Genomic DNA, 16,281 nt, shown 5'->3' with positions numbered 1-16,281 from the left:
TACGAAGAGACATAAAATATTATATAAACATGTAATGAATGTATTTGAAATTTTTGTTTTTATTTTTAAAAAAATTATGAAAATATACTTGAATATATTTGAAATACATGAATTTGAGACCAAAGAAAGAATTTCAAGCTCTTTTTTTTTTTTAGGAAAGAAAGAAGTTAAATCTTATTGATTGTAGTTTTCACCAAAATTATGGGAAAAGCTTGAAAAATTGGCTAGAATATATAATTTTATAGGTAAAAAATCCTAGAAATGCCGAAATATTTTCTAATGATAGTTTATGAAAAGTATACATTTATTGTTGAATTTTGTTTATTTATGTGTTATTTCTTACTTTTACTTAATATATTTAAAATATCACATAAAACTAAAAAAATAAACTTTTTTTTTAAATTTATGTTTATGTTCGTATTAAATTTGTTTGAACTTCGCTTCATGCTTTTGTAGAAATAGTACTTAAATTCATGTTTTTACTTTATTATTACATTTAAAGTAGGGTGTAAATAATATCATTCAATTTAAAATCTTTTAATTGCCATAGAATATCAATTATTTTTTATATTAAAATGATGTAAAATCTGTCTTTCGAGTTTTTCCAAATAAAAAAAAATTAAAGGTTCTAATTGGGATGGGATTAAATTGAAAAATTCTTGGTTTTTTTGGTATGAAAGTGCAATATTTATATAACAAATTATATTGTCGGGAATGGTTTTGGGAAGTCAAATCATAAATCATTTCGATTCCTTTCCATCCAAATTTCGAGATTAGGGTTTAAGTTATTAAGAGCTTAAGGGTTTTCTGCAAGAAATCAGTGAGCAAAATGCAGCAACAGACACCCCAAGGAATGAATTCTGCTACCCCATCCCCTCTCAGTCTCGTCTCCAGCGAGCAGATTCAAAAGGTTAGCGTTTTTCTAGCTTTTTGTTTTCATTTATTATTATTATTATTCTGGAAATGTGGCGTATGATTTGTGTAGTTTTGTTGGAAATCGAAACATTTAGATTTTTCTATGTTTAAAGAATATTTATTTATTTTTCGGGTGGGCACATTGGACCACTTCTAAAATTTACATGCCTTTTCTGCGGTTTCTAAAATCATTTGAAATCTCCCTCTTGTATTTTCTTTTTCAAGTTTTAGAACAGTGAGTTTCCTGGCTTGAAGAATTTGTTTGCGTACTTGCGTGGGATTTATATTTGTAGTGCAGAGTTAATTGTGTTCTGGGATTTATATGACTACGAATCATTATACCAAAATCTTACGTTGGTAAATTCTGGTCGATGCAGTTGTTGGATGAGAACAAAAACTTGATCTTGGCTATACTGGAGAGCCAAAAAGTTGGAAAAATGGCTGAATGCGCTCAGTGAGTCATATTTACTGTGCTTTCGATTTATAGTTTTTGTTTTTATGTTTTCCCTGATTCGTTTGTCAGTTTTGGCTGGTCTTTGACTCTATCTTTATAGAAAACGAGTACTGATGTCTAGAATGAATCTGGGCTTCATCTGTGCTGCAAGATTATCTCAGGGTTGCAGTAATTAATAATCTGCTGATGTGATCCAATTAAATTCATCAATATTTTATGAGGATGCTTTTTGCTAGGATTTCGACCTTGCAAAGACTCGTTTATTTAAATTTATATAAGCCATTTTTCTCATAACACAAACACTTTTTGCTTTAGAAGTGTGCTAGTTGAATGCATTTTTGTTTCTTGAGTAGCCATGTTCAAAGTGAAATAATTATTCATGGTAAAGAAAACAAACTAGTATTTACACAAGGGAGGAGTGGGGATGATAAAGGAAGAAGAAAAGTCGTGGAACTCTTCTTTCTAAATAGGATGTGTATGAAATGGTATGCTTTGCTATTCATGTATGTATACATCTAACTTGATGAGATTATAGCCGCCGTTCACTTGAACACCAATTCTCCGAGGTCATTTTCATTTTTCATACTATTCCTGTAAATCATAAACAATCATTTTTTAGGTAATACTTGTCTCCAATCGGTAATCTAAATAATCCAATATGAAACGCTTCACCATGTATGTTGACCCATGCAACGTGCTCTGTTAATTAAATAATTCAGGTATCAAGCCATTCTTCAGAAGAACTTAATGTATCTAGCCGCCATCGCTGATGCTCAGCCACAAGGATCACCCGCACCCCCATCACAGGCGTGTCTCTATTATTTCTTCTATACTAGCTATAAATGCATTTCCTCTTTCTAACAATCAACTGTACTTGCAGCTTCCAGCTAGTTCTGTTACCCCACCGGGAAGCCATTTGCTGCAGTCTCATGCAACAGCTCAACAGCAACAAGTCGGCGTTCCTGTTGCAAAGTTGCCTTTCCAGCTTAATTCTCTGAGGTCTCAAGACCAACAAAATCAACTTCTACAATTCCAACAACAGCAATTGCAAGGCCATTTTGGTCTTGGAGGGATAGCTAATAATGGTATGCATCTACTTATGCAACCTGGAGTTGGCGGTTCAGGTAATTTGATGGATTTAAGAGGAAGCCAGCTGGGTACTCTGGAGTCTAATTCTGGTGATGGCCACGGACACTCTGCATTGGGATCCGTTGAGGGAAGAAAATGAATACGGGATTCTTGATTTGTCGTGGGAGGTTTATTGGCGATGCTCGAATTCAACCCTTTTGCTTAGATGGACTTTTTCTGGGTGATTGTATTTCTCAGTTTCTCATACATCTGACCTGAGATGATTTTGGTTTAATGTTGCTAAGGTGAATTACCTGACCGGCCTGCCATGAAACCTTATAGTAAATTTTGGTTTAGTGTTGCAAAATTGTGTTTATTTTGTTTCACGCGGCTGAAGCAGTAGCGGTTGGTGGCTCATGGTGTTTGAATATATATACATATTTGAGAAAAGTATTTATATGATATGAAATAACATAAACGGCTTGGAGGGTCGACCTGCCCACTGTTTGTTTTGAAAACAATGGATCGTAATTGGGCTCTCATTTTTGGGTTCCATTATGGGAAAATTGAACGGTTAGTCTTGTATAGTAGTAATCTGACAGATAAATCCATGTTAAATTGTAAAATTCTTGATAACTGTTGGTATATCACTCAAATTATTTGATTTACATCAATGAAGTTTTAAATTTTGATTCTTAAATAGAAAATTAATTAAATATTTATAATATTGCATGGTTTAGCTATTAAATCAAATTTAATTTGTTCGATATCTTTCTTGAGATGCTATTTTTTTTTCTCGACGATAAAAGAATAAAGATTAAATTTTTATTTGAAATAATTCGAACTGTGATCAAATCGACCGCATCCATTAAAACTGGTGACTCGTTTTGATTTTTATTTTTGGTGGAACAGGGAGGGTGGATGTTCCGAATCATGGTTCAGCTTAGGCAAATGTTTAGTTAAATATTGTACTTTGATTACTTGACTCGATATACAAGGTTCATCGAGTTTCACAAGGTAAAAAGTTTGCATGAAACTTATAAAAATTGAAATTTAAAAATGGTATTTTATTTTTATATTCTATATGTAAATAGTAAAATATCTCTTAGGCACAAATTTAAGCGTGATGCGTCACGCCGGAAGGAAATTAGATGCACAACCACGAATAAAAAGGAGGGGGAAGAATAAGATGAGAATTCAAGTTCTTTCTATTAAATCGAATATAATAATGTTGTAAATAAGTCAATATTTAGAATCAGATTTCTGTCCAATAAGTATAACCGGAGATTTTAAAATGAAACCTTACAGTTTCCCTCCTCTTTCACAGTCTCCAATTGTTGCCCATACGACCTGCAATAACAAACCCCAAAATTTATATCATAGTAAATCATAAGAATAACAATGATTTTCATTGATGTGGCAAAGACGAAAGACATGATAATAACCAATATTTAAATTAGAATTTTGATTTGAATTGGAAATTTGGATCAATAGATTTCAAGTAACTCTATCAAATTAGAAGTTGAAACAAACAATATTGACCAAAGTTGTTTCCACGATTTGACATCATTTCCTCTCACAAGTGTCTCCATCCAAACAGAAGCTAAGGTAGCATTTGAAAAAAGAAAAGTGAGAAAGATGAATAATTTAATTTGTACAATGGATTTAAATGACATTGTACTGTCAAGTAGAAAAAAGACTAATTGAATTTTTCAAATGATTAAATTTAACCAAACTATAATGTATTTGAAATCACAGATTAAAAAACTCAATCCAAATGCTTCTTAATAGAATTGGGTTCAGAGGATGACATGACTTACTATCTTCTAGGCTTGGATGCAGCCCCGATTGCCCTGTCGAAAATAAATATAAATTCCATAAGATTTTACTCACAAGCACCAGAAATTACATAAAAGTGGCGAAGCATTCTGGTCAATACCTGCTTGTTCCAAGTCTTGTACCATTTTCGACTGGGACAGATCGACCTGGCTTAGATTCAGAGTCATTTCTTTCCACACGATCCTTGGATTTGCTCAAAATTTTGACATTCGAAACTCCAGCACCAATGTTTAAGGAAGTCCCATTCATGTTTTGACTCGGTGTCACTGACAATTGAAAAGAATTTGAACTGCCTTTGTCAGCATTGACAGGTGAGGAATCAAGAGAAGATATCTTTTTCAACCGGTGAGACTGTGCCATGGGAGTCACGGTCGCTGAAGGCAAAAATGACAAGTATGATGATGGTGCAGCAGCCGCCGCTGCGGCCACTTTAGCGACAGCAGCTGTAGCAGCTATGATTTCTTGTGCACCTTCTCGAAGCTGAATGTAGTCCCCCTCTATCACGAATAACTGAAGTAACAAAATAACACTTTATAAAATAAAATAAAATAAAATGATAAACGGAAATACGATTAGCGAAAAGCATGTCATACATCAGGATGGCTAGCCACAAAATCATCAAGCTTCCCATACTTCTTCTTATAATCATGCCAGTGTAGAGGAGAGAGCATTTTTCCAAGTCTATTAGGGAGCTGTTTACACAAATCACAACCAAAATAGTTGTAAGCCATGCATCATACCTACTTCTGTGGAAATCAGGATAGACAAAGCATGTAAACAAAGGTCAGGTCGTTTAACTCACAGTTGAACTAATCCGAATTCTGCCACCAGATCCAATCGTGCGAACTATGCAAGCAAGCAACGATCTCTCATCAAGTAGAAAATGTTCCCCGGTTTTCACAACCACATTAGTTTTCTGTCCAACGGAAACAATGCCATCAGTCCAAACAGAAACCAAAGGAGTATTTGTTGTTTCAATGAAATTTACAGGAGTTGACACTTCGGATGAGGCTGCACTCATGGAAGAATTCAAAAGTTCCATCCCTGGGTTTTTGTCCTCCACTCCATTATCGATAACAGAGTTTACACTCTTTTCCTGTATAAACCAACCATAATACATGGCAAACTCTCAATCTAACATCATATGAAGTACAATTTCATGTTTATAAGACAAAAAATATGGTTGAAAAACACTATATCAAGACATATCAACTACTCAAAAAAGTGGGACGGTAAGTGGAAATTATTTGATCTTATTATCATGATTGTTTTTAATAGGATGCAGTATGACGCAGTCTTAGAGAATCGTGAAACTGGGAAGAAACTTGCAACAAGTTTTGTTGAGATTGAACACTATCATAGATTTTATCTACAAAATTGAGCAACAGAACATTGTTCAACAGCTGAAGGGAATTGAGTAATTGAAATCGCACTGCACAAGGCAAGTTGTATTATACAATTTCATTGAGCTACCTGTGCCTCTTCATTCGGTGAAGGGACCTCTGAACCAGGAAGTAAGTCTTGATTGATATTGTTATCCAAATAACTCGAATTCAGAGTTTGTCCATTCTCTGACACTTCACAGTAACTATGTGAATCTGTTCCCACAGAGTTTTTTTGGGTTTGCTGGTGCTGGTGCTGGTGCATGGGCACATGTTGGTTATCTGGCTGATCCTTAAAAAAATAATGAAAAAGGCCACGAATTATGAAATGTTACAGTCGTAATATAATCAAGAAAGTTGATAACAATAAGTTGTAAAGGTTACATACCTGGTGGTTCTGCCATTGTTGAATCGTGGAGATTGCGGGCACAGAGTGAAAAGGGGATTGTGTTACTTGTGATTGCACAGAATGGGGTAGTCCTTGATGAATTACAAATGGATGCAATGCAGTCATCTGTCCAGGTGGAAGGAAGGTTGGCATCCCAATCAGTGATGGAGAAAATGGAACACCATGAACATGGTCGGTGGTCTACCAAAAAAATGGAAGGTTAAAAGTAACAACATGATGGGTGCCACATGCATGCGTGAACTAATATTCTATTAGGGGCAATTTATTGAACTCCCTAGACCTAGGAAGTTTAATCAAAATTGCAGTCACTACAACATAAGAAAGTAAGAGAATACAAAACACTATGTTACATGATCACCATCACTTTTAAAATTCGTGAAGAATCAGGTCGACAAAACAAAAAGCAACAGGTATATTGACATGCATAAAACTCCTATATGGCCCAATGAACGATCAAAAAATGACCAGACGAGAAAAAAGATACAGATTACAAAAGTTGACATTTCACCTGACGATTGATCCAGTGGCTCACAATCACCAATTGATAAAAACTCATTTAGCACACAGGTAGCAGACACAAGAATCCAACAAGAGCGTGATCTACCTGGGTTGATGAATGACCTCCAGAAGCCAAGGACAAAACATTTTCAGAATTTCCATTCAGTAGGCTACCAGAATTTTCACTTGGCAAGCCGTTTCCCTCCGGCTGTCCACCATTGTTTTGTGCAATAGGAACATCCTTTGGATTTGTTTGTGATACTTGTGACCCATCTGAGTGACTTCCACTTCTTTCTCTAGCATCAGCTAACTCAAGCTGCAGCTGTTGGATATGCATATGAAGCCTTTCCATCTCACCGAACTGGTGGACAAAAAATAAAATTATAATCTATTTGAAACAAACATGACAATCAACCTCAGCACATGCATTTCTATTTAACCACCTGTCTTTGACAACCTAGCCACAGCTGATTACACTGCTCTGTACGTTCATGCAGTTCAGCTTGCAAAGTATGGTTAGTAGTAGATTGCAAGGCATCCATTTCCCGAGCACGAGTCATCCAAGCTTGTGCCTCACGTAACTGCTCATCTTTGAAAATAATGCTATCTTGACCAATTCTATGCTGGACGGAGAAAGCTAATTGTCAAAATACATCTAACAAGGTAGTAAAAAATATATCCATTCAAAAATATTTTTCGTCGTTGACATGATCCAAGGCACGGTATCAAATGTTTTTCAAGGTCAAAAATTTCATTTCAATAAAAAAAATAAGTGTTCCATGAATAGTCTAAGATGACCATAACCAAAAAATAGCACTGTATGACCAATAATGCAGCACTACGATGCCACATACATGAATATGATAAATATTTCTTCTGAACTGCTGACAAAAATTTAGTGATGCATTCTGATTTACCAAATAAATATTGCAGCATAAAATTTGCAAAAAACAAACCTGATCCTGCAGCTCCAGAACCTGCCGCTCTTTTTCTTGAAAATGTTCCTGAAGATCATGTATTTGTTTGATATGTTGCACTCTTTCCACCTCAGAATTATCTCTCTCCCTCCTGGAAGAAGATGCAGGTTATTGCATGATAATCACAAACACCCAAGGACACAAGGCTCAGAAATGCAAAAGAAAGAAATAGGAACAAAGAAAAAGTTTAAAAAACAGAAAAATAACTCTAACTAGTTTATTTACTTTGCAGTAAATACATGCTTAAAAGAACGTAAAAAATAACGATTCAAGAATGTGACAGAACTGCAAAAACAAATGTTGCAGCAACTTAATAGAAATACCAATTATTAGAAATGAACATCTTAATAAACTAATTCAACAGATATACGGATGCATGCCTGTAGCTCTGGAGCTCTTTATTTTGTTCCCTAATAAGGTCCTCTTTGGCCCAGGCCTGCAATAAGATATAGAGAACTTAATCTAAACAAAACAAACATCAGGCATCAGCAGAATAAATATCATCAAAGTTTAGAAAAACAAATAAAACTATCAAACTAACCGCTTCATTATCCAATCTAATAGCATGCAGCTCTCTTTCTTTTTCTTCTATCTTCCTCTCCAGCTCATGTATCTTCTGTTCCATCTCATGCAATTGTTCCTAAACACGCAAACATAATACAAAAGTTTATCAGGAAAGAAAAATCGACATATTTATCTAGCATGAATCAAAACTTTAAGAAAACACAAACACTCAAAAATGAAAAGAGAACCTGTAGTTTGATATTTGCATTCACATGCTCGTGTATCTGAGCATCATAAGTATTCTGCAACTCCAAGATTTTGGAACTTCCAACTAGTTGCCCCCGAAGTTCAATCTCAATGTGCTGCAATTCTTCTCTCTGTTTAGCCACTGTCTGAAGTCTCTGCTGCAAAACATTGTTGTCCAAACCTCTATCAATAGTTATTGAGCAGAAATCCACATTCATTGACTCTCTCCCATGCTGCACCTTAATACAACACATCAAATCAGCTTAACTTTCACTCACGTTGCCGATGATTCAGTTAAAAAGAAGAACACAGGGAAGCAAATTCCAACTTCAACGAAGCGATTATTACCTCGTATATCAATCTCTCATCAGCTTGGCCCATTTTTGAACGCTCTACCTCCTGCGTATATAGAAAACCAGAAAAAAATAAAAAAAGATATCATTTTAAACCCTAACCTTTTGATTCATTGCTACGACATAAATCAATTTCAAAACAAAGACTAAAAGCACCCACATTGAACACAAATCACGATGAAGCAAACGTAAGCAACATTTCTCACAGAAATCTACCTCATTAGCTGGGTTCCGAACCATTTGCTCAGAAACAACGCGCCACTCCTTCCGAGAAGGCTGAGAAGACGATGAAAGCGGCAGCGAAACCCCTCCCCGCGTGGCGGCAGCACCGGCCGCCGTCGTGTCCATTAATTCCAAAAAAAAAAAAAACAATTGTACACTTCCCCCGCTCTCAATTTTCGTATCAGAAAGGACCAAGAACAAATTCCCGATAAAAACCCTAGAAAAGAAGAGATCGAAAATGGAGAAAGGCGAAACCTAGAGCGAGTAACAGTGAGAATTGGGGAATGAGGTCAACGAACAGCGGAATCGAATAATGGATTTTTATACCTTTTCCGGGCGAATGATTGAGGAAATTTGGGCGAATATGGTGTTTTACAACTATAAACCCGTGGGCACACTCACCAGGGACCAGGAGAGGAGGCAGCGAGCAAGGGTAACCGCCAGCGATCTCGAGCCTCCGCTATTTATAAAGAGATCACAAGGGCATTTATCCACTACATGCGCGTCTATTTAAATGTAATATTTATGTCTTTTTCTGTGCATTGTATGTATCCATGTATGTTAGTTAAATCTTGTTTTTAAAACACAATATTATTTTACCTTTTAGACATTTAAAAACATATTTATATTTACTAGAAAAGAAAAAAAAAACCCAAGTAAAAATATAATCTAAAACTTGATAATTAAATGTGACTTGCAAAAAGTTTAACACACTTTATTAATATATATATAATTATTAAAACAAATTATGACATTAAAAGTTAATTATTTTGAGTATCTCAAACTTAAAAATATAGTATAAATATTTTAAAATGCATAAATATTTTTAAAATTCATCGATACAAATATAATCGTTACATTAGGCCTATACACTTCTCCATATTTTGAGTTAATAATTAAATTCACATGTTTTGTTTTGAGAACTATTGTCCATTTAAGAGAATCACGTGCAAGATTTTGGGTGGATAATGATATATTTGCTTGATAGATAAACATGGCCTGTAATGTTGAGAAATCTCTATTATTTTTTATTCGACGGGTCTGGGCCGTGTGGCTGCGGTAAAACATGGGCCGCTTTTGGACTTTTCTGTGTTTTAATTGATTTTTACTTTAGAATTCATTCGAAATGTTAAATTATATATTATAAAAATATAATTTGAGGATTTTATTTCGTGAAGTTTTTAAGGTAATAAATAAATATGATTGTTTTTCATATCATATTTTTTGAAGAATTCGTAATACATAAAATTTTTTCATATTATATTTTTTTGTCAATTTTTCTTACTAAAAATGATGCATATATCATAGGAGAAACTATTGTGCTATTAAGAAAAATATCGTTTGAGCTACCTTTTGGATTAAGTTATATTCACGTCTCAATCTTTTAACACTCAGAACTCTTCAAACAAAACGAAAGGATACAAAAATAATAAACTATAATTTCACATGTCTTTATTTCAAATATATGCCGATGATTAATATCCCCAAACTGACATAACTTACTAAATTACTTCAATAAATATAATCTCATTCAAATATGTATAGTTAGGAATATTTATATATTTTATAATACAAGTTACACGAATAAACGCAATCAACTTCACAATTTTTTCAGCAATCCCATTCAAAAATTAAAATATAATTGGTTAAAAAATATAATATACAAATTGAATCAGGAAAAAATAAGACCCCAAAAAAAAGGTGAACTTACGGATTTGCCCTTTTCACCATAGCAGCAGATGTATAAACAAATATTGCCTCCATTATCCGAATGACAAAAATTGCCCTCATTCTCAGTGAAACCCCATGGGTCTGGTTACATTGACCATACTACCCTCAATTCCATGCAAGAAACAGAGGGATCTGCTCCGTCAATTATGGCAGTGAATCTCGTCACAACTGGTTCGGATCCCGAGCCTCCAACGCCTCACACGAACCATCGCCGGAATCACACCGCGAAAAGTTTCCTCCGGCGGCCAACGCTTCCTTGATGGGCTTAATGACCAAAATGACCTCCCCCACCACCATACAGCACGTTACGCCAACAAACATGGCCAGGACAACACAGCCGTATGCTACATACTCCGGCATCCACAGCCAGGACAGGCTGAGACAGAGAATTTGCAGCGGAAGCGCCACCATAATCATGGTGGACAGGGCGTTGATTCTACGTCTGATGCTCTTATTAATCACAAATGTCAGGACCCTCCAACATGAAAGCAAAAAAACCATAACATAAGCTATCGCAAATGCTGAAAATACAACACAGCTGAAGAAAGGGTATGTGCAGAGCACAGTTCCGTTTCCAAAATTATCGTTTGAAAGTACGGAGCTGCCATGTAAGAATTTTGACAATTTGGCCTCCAGTGACCAGAAGTAGACAAAAAATATCTGCAGCAGGGCAATGGGCGTACAGGCTGCGAAAATAGATACAAGGGCCCAAATTGGACATGGGTTTCTTTTCTTGATAGAAACATTGACCAGGAAGAGAAGGGTTATCAAGAATCCGGGTTCGAACAATCCAAGAGAGAGAACAACGTGGACTTTACAGATATGGGCTTGTTGTTGCAGGGAAATTGGAGGCAAATAGGGGTAAAAGTACTTTCTACGAACAAATGGTAGCCGTAAAATTTCATTAAGTGCCCAGAATGCCGCAAACGACACGAGAAGCAACCGCACGGTCCAGAGAGAATTGAAGTTCCTTAAATGTTGTAGGCGGCGAGATCTAAGCCGGAGATGGAAAACGAAAGAGAAGGCAAAGAGAGAGAGGAGGATCAGGCAAGCTATAAACGATAATGTCGCGAAATCGAAAATGCTTTTGGCAGTGGGTACCGAACTGAATAGAAAAATCTCACGATCATTGAGATCTGAGAAACTGGTTTGCAGGGACGGGGATGGTAAAGGCGAGAGAAGAGGCGGTGGAGGAAAATCCGGGCCGAATAGATAAGAGGAATAGGTAAGCTTTCTCATAGATCGGAGACAAACAGCGGCAGCGGCAATTGTGCGGCGGCCGTCGCAGTGGCGATGTGAGTAACGATTATATTGATGGATCTGTCGGCGCGATTAGGGGCTGAACACAGCATAATTTGCAGAAAAAAATTTACCTTCTTGAACAAGAGAACCCAGAAAAATCTGAAACCTTACTTACATTGAGAATCGTGCGCAAATTGAAGAGGAAAATAGCAATACAATTTAGCGGCGATGAATGGAGGAGACGGAGAGAGAGAGAGGAACGATATCGGTCTTTATCGAGGTGTATTTGCTTCTTCCCCTCCCCTTTCCGTTGTCTCAACGACGAGTATACATTTCTCCAGAGTAGAATAAACAAAAGAGGAATGCTTCCCACACATTTCGGAATTCAATGGTATTTTCCTTTTTGTTTTTTTGTTAATTTATTTTGTTTTTACGAAACATAAATATGCGGAGTATGTTTGAGGTTTTCTGTCCTTTCAAAGTATTTAATATGATACCAATTAATATATTACATAAAATATAAAATTGTTTTTTAAATAGATGAAAAGTTAAATTTAAGTAACCTCGGAGGAACGCATTTTTATCGGGATCTAAAATCTAAAGCAAAAAAAAAAAATTACGAAATCAAGAATTCACACAACGCACCGTACACTACGGTACCGCATAGAGTATAAAATAAAGATTATTTATTGTGAGACAGATCTATCCTACCAATATTCACAATAAAAAATAATACTTTTAACATAAAAAGTAATATTTCTTCATGGATGACCAAAATAAGAGATACGTCTCACAAACTGCGACCCGTGAGACCGTCTCACACAAGTTTTTATCTAAAATAAAACACACCACCGGAAGAACCTCGACGAAAGCAAGCAACCAGAAAAATAGACAGCATAAAAAAAAGCTATGAAAACGCACTGGCCATCTTTCAGCATCCCGTGAAATAGCGAGGATTATAGGATTAAAACCAGAGGATGGGTCTTATGCGATGAATGGTTGTGACATCACATACATCACATTCCGTCAGCATTCCTCGTATATCCTATTTGTTGACACCACACATAAGTCGGTGTATGGAATCCGGAAATAGGTGAATTCAACATATAGATAAATACAAGTGATTTGACATGCAAATCAACCAGCAACAAGATCCGTTCTTCAGACAAAAATGCCAGTAATTGTTGCAATCAAAATCCTTCAAGTAAAAAACAAGACCATTCTCTATTGAATCATCGAGACCAATTATACATGTGCATATCCAATTATAGGTGTACATAATGCATATGACTGTCATGGATATAGAAATAATGGCCTTCTTTCCTAATTTAATGAATTGACTCAACAACAACGAACACCCTTGAATAAAAATACATAAAAATGGATTCAAAACACTTCAATCGATTCCAAAACAAGAAACTCAAAGATCTTAAAATCACACAGCATAATAAATTTAAAATGAGCCAAAGATTCCAAAGCAAGAAACCTGAAGATCTCGAAATCACACACAGCTTAATACATCAAAATAGACCAAATAGAACCAAGCTGCATGCAAAATATCAACTGGTATCATAATCAACAACAGTGTGTAACATCTTCCAAATCCATGGAAATCAATGAAAGGTTAAATGTAAAAAGCTACATCATGAATTCCATTGGCAACTAGCACAAGCAAGTAAATATATAGCCATCCCTTTCTCTACTTGATCTTCTTCTTCGGCCTCAACTGCATAACAAAAGTAAGACAAATCATAATAAACCTATAAATTCACCATAAACAAACAATTGGTTTGAATATATCGAAACAAGCACCTATATAAAATCACTTCTCCATACCTGGTTGCTGTGTCCACATTTCTTCTTCCTGCAGTTCACGGCACGAGGGTGCAAACGAGCATAACATCTTCAAGAACATCACAAAACAAATATAACTAAAGTTTCCAGAAACTCTACATAGTCCGAATCTCTTAAAAGAAAAACAACCAATAAAAAGAACAATAAATCTGATTAATCCTGCACCATCCAATCTATAAACTAGCATATACTTGATCTTTCCTCCGTTGCATGAAGACTCAATTAGTGAATCCCGAATCATAAACTGCACACAATCCTAACATAGCAATTCATCTTTGCAAATATTCCACATAATTATGAGCCAATTAATCGCATTAAGGCACTTTACATAAAGTAAAAGCGATGGAATTTACAGGAAAAAGACTGAAACTGAAACTCAGTAGAAATTTACTTGCGGCAAATCATCTTGTCCTGGTTGTACTTTCTAGCCAATGCCATAAGAGAAGGTTCAATGATTCCACCCCGAAGCCTCAAAACCAAATGCAGAGTCGATTCTATAATACCAACAGAGTATACAGAGACAAATTAAAACAAAAACAAAATAACTAAAACGAAAAAACACGAAAAAGAAAATTAAGGAAACCTTTCTGAATGTTGTAATCGGCTAGGGTCCGGCCATCCTCGAGTTGTTTCCCGGCGAAAATTAAACGCTGCTGATCAGGTGGGATTCCTGAATTTGAGAAATCCAAACAAAAAAATTAATTCAAAATAAAAACATCAACTTATTTCCAAATAATATTAACAAGGAAGATGATCGATAAAATTGAAACCAAAAAAAGAAGAGAAAATACCTTCCTTGTCCTGAATCTTGGCCTTAACATTGTCGATGGTGTCGCTTGATTCAACCTCGAGCGTTATTGTTTTCCCAGTTAGGGTTTTTACAAAGATCTGCATCTTTCGCTAGCAGTGTCAAGCCTGTACTGATGGTCGTGGATTGGGGGTATTTATATGATGCTATTTAGGGTTTTTGGTTCTCTCCACTTATACGACAGCGTTTGAATAGATTTCCAAAAAAGATATATTTTAGAAAAAGAATCATAAACTAACGGTGAATTTTTTTCATTAATTTATTTAATTTTAGATTTTGATATATTACATTTTCTTTTTCTTTTCTTTTTTTGGACAAAAAACTTGTAATCTTTATGATGATGATCCCGCATTACAAGTTGGTCCACCCATATGAGGAGAATTCCCAGGCACCCATTCGAATGGTGCAGGGGAAGAAATTGCAAATTTAGATAAAAAATGAGTCATCTCATTGGCCGATCTCCTAACATGCAATAATGTAGCATTAGTAAAATCAAGACACGAACAACGGATCTCTTGAGCACAAGACCCGATGTAACTCAGATCACTTGTTGGTGACGTGAATGCTTGCACGGCCAGAAGTGAATCGGAGCAGAGACAAATATCGTGGAATCCTTTCTCTTTAGCAAGACGTAAGCCTTCTCGTATCGCAAACAATTCTCCCATGACGACTGTGTCCGGTTTAGGGAATAATAAGTCCAAACGCGATCACCATAGAACCATCATTGCCTCGGATCACTCCACCCAGCCCACAGACGTTGGCTGCTGTATTGAAGCTCGCATCCACATCAATTCTTAATGTTCCTTCGAGCGATGGTTGCCATGTCTCCTGCGAGGTAATTGCTGAACGGTGTTGGTTAATTGAGAGGTCTCGGACTGCCGCTCGATAGTCATCCAGCAAGACTGAAGCATTAGTACAAGGCGGTTGTAGCTCTTGTTTCGTCCACTACTTTTTAGTATTTGATTATTTTGGTACAATAATAATATATATTATTAGTAAATGCTAACACACGAAAATTCTGATATATCATCGAAAATTGCTAACTTTTCAGATATAAGTTAGCCACTGAACAAAAATAATTGAAAATTAAAAGTTACTATATCAAAACCAAATTTTGAAAACTTAATCGATTAAAACTTAAAATTAGACAAGTTAATGAACTAGGAAAAAAATAATTTTGCCTAAAATAATGTGTAAGTATAAATTTGTGTTTCTGAGTAACATTTTCATTTTCCGGTAAATTTTTTACCCTTTTTTTCCTTAACAAAACCTAAAACCAATAAATGTGTAGAAAATATCAAAGGAAACAGTTATTTGAAATATGTTTGTTTTAGTGTTATAATAATAACAATAATTTGAAACCCAATAAGAAAATCTTATTAAAAAAAAAATCATTTTGAATTCTTATCTTAAATACTCATTCTATGAAACCGATGTATCAAAAAGTTTATTAAATATTTGAGTAAGTCTCTTGTGAGACGGTCTCACGAAACTTTATCTGTGAGACGGGTCAACCTTACCGATATTCACAATAAAAAGTAATACTCTCTTGGCATAAAAAAGTATTACTTTTTAATGATACGACCCGTGAGACCGTTTCACATAAATTTTTATCTAAATATCGATCTGTTTCAAAAAGTTTATTAAATAAAGTAGGTCTCTTATGAGACGGTCTCACGAATCTTTATCTGTGAGACGGGTCAACCCTACCGATATTAACAATAAAAAATAATACTATTAGCATAAAAAGTAATACATTTTCATGGATGACCCAAATAA

General features: G+C 35.4%; 4 protein-coding genes across 9 annotated transcripts in view; 1 reads left to right on the top strand and 3 right to left on the bottom strand.

Annotated features, from left to right (window-relative positions):
* The first annotated feature begins 720 nt into the window (after positions 1-720).
* LOC142548711 (GRF1-interacting factor 2-like) lies at positions 721-2,915 on the top strand. The gene is made up of 4 exons (XM_075657202.1): positions 721-910; positions 1,293-1,369; positions 2,089-2,176; positions 2,250-2,915. Exons 1-4 carry the CDS (start codon positions 830-832, stop codon positions 2,595-2,597), a joined length of 594 nt encoding a protein of 197 aa, XP_075513317.1. The 5' UTR covers positions 721-829; the 3' UTR covers positions 2,598-2,915.
* A 707-nt stretch (positions 2,916-3,622) lies between these two features.
* On the bottom strand, positions 3,623-9,321 carry LOC142548709 (uncharacterized). 6 transcript variants are annotated; one of them, XM_075657198.1, is made up of 16 exons: positions 8,862-9,321; positions 8,641-8,691; positions 8,295-8,531; positions 8,084-8,182; positions 7,923-7,978; positions 7,522-7,633; positions 7,009-7,188; positions 6,672-6,926; positions 6,047-6,247; positions 5,750-5,950; positions 5,079-5,372; positions 4,870-4,968; positions 4,563-4,786; positions 4,377-4,529; positions 4,258-4,290; positions 3,623-3,787 (listed from the first exon to the last, which is right to left on the bottom strand). In XM_075657198.1, coding segments are annotated over exons 1-16 (2,328 nt in total). In that variant the 5' UTR covers positions 8,994-9,321; the 3' UTR covers positions 3,623-3,786. The 6 variants fall into 6 exon arrangements, with proteins under 6 accessions (XP_075513313.1, XP_075513314.1, XP_075513310.1 ...); XM_075657199.1 differs by having other exon boundaries at positions 4,377-4,786; positions 5,079-5,192; positions 5,265-5,372; positions 8,862-9,320; XM_075657195.1 differs by having other exon boundaries at positions 4,377-4,786.
* Positions 9,322-10,760: 1,439 nt separating this feature from the next.
* On the bottom strand, positions 10,761-11,837 carry LOC142548367 (uncharacterized). Its single transcript, XM_075656663.1, has one exon. It carries the CDS (start codon positions 11,835-11,837, stop codon positions 10,761-10,763), a length of 1,077 nt encoding a protein of 358 aa, XP_075512778.1.
* Positions 11,838-13,267: 1,430 nt separating this feature from the next.
* Positions 13,268-16,281, bottom strand: part of LOC142548723 (ubiquitin-ribosomal protein eL40 fusion protein) — a 43,188-nt gene continuing 40,174 nt past the window's right edge. Inside the window, exons 2-6 of the mRNA XM_075657217.1 lie at positions 14,486-14,598; positions 14,278-14,364; positions 14,086-14,188; positions 13,677-13,743; positions 13,268-13,566 (exon numbers count right to left, since the gene is read on the bottom strand). Of these exons, the coding sequence (XP_075513332.1) occupies positions 13,540-13,566; positions 13,677-13,743; positions 14,086-14,188; positions 14,278-14,364; positions 14,486-14,588 (387 nt within the window). The 5' untranslated portion in view covers positions 14,589-14,598 and the 3' untranslated portion in view covers positions 13,268-13,539. The remainder of the gene's footprint in view (positions 13,567-13,676; positions 13,744-14,085; positions 14,189-14,277; positions 14,365-14,485; positions 14,599-16,281) is intronic.

Source organism: Primulina tabacum, chromosome 6, assembly GCF_025594145.1.
Source record: "Primulina tabacum isolate GXHZ01 chromosome 6, ASM2559414v2, whole genome shotgun sequence".
Lineage (NCBI taxonomy): Eukaryota > Viridiplantae > Streptophyta > Magnoliopsida > Lamiales > Gesneriaceae > Primulina > Primulina tabacum.
Note: the sequence above shows the minus strand (reverse complement) of the source record. Positions and strands in the feature narration are given on the sequence as shown.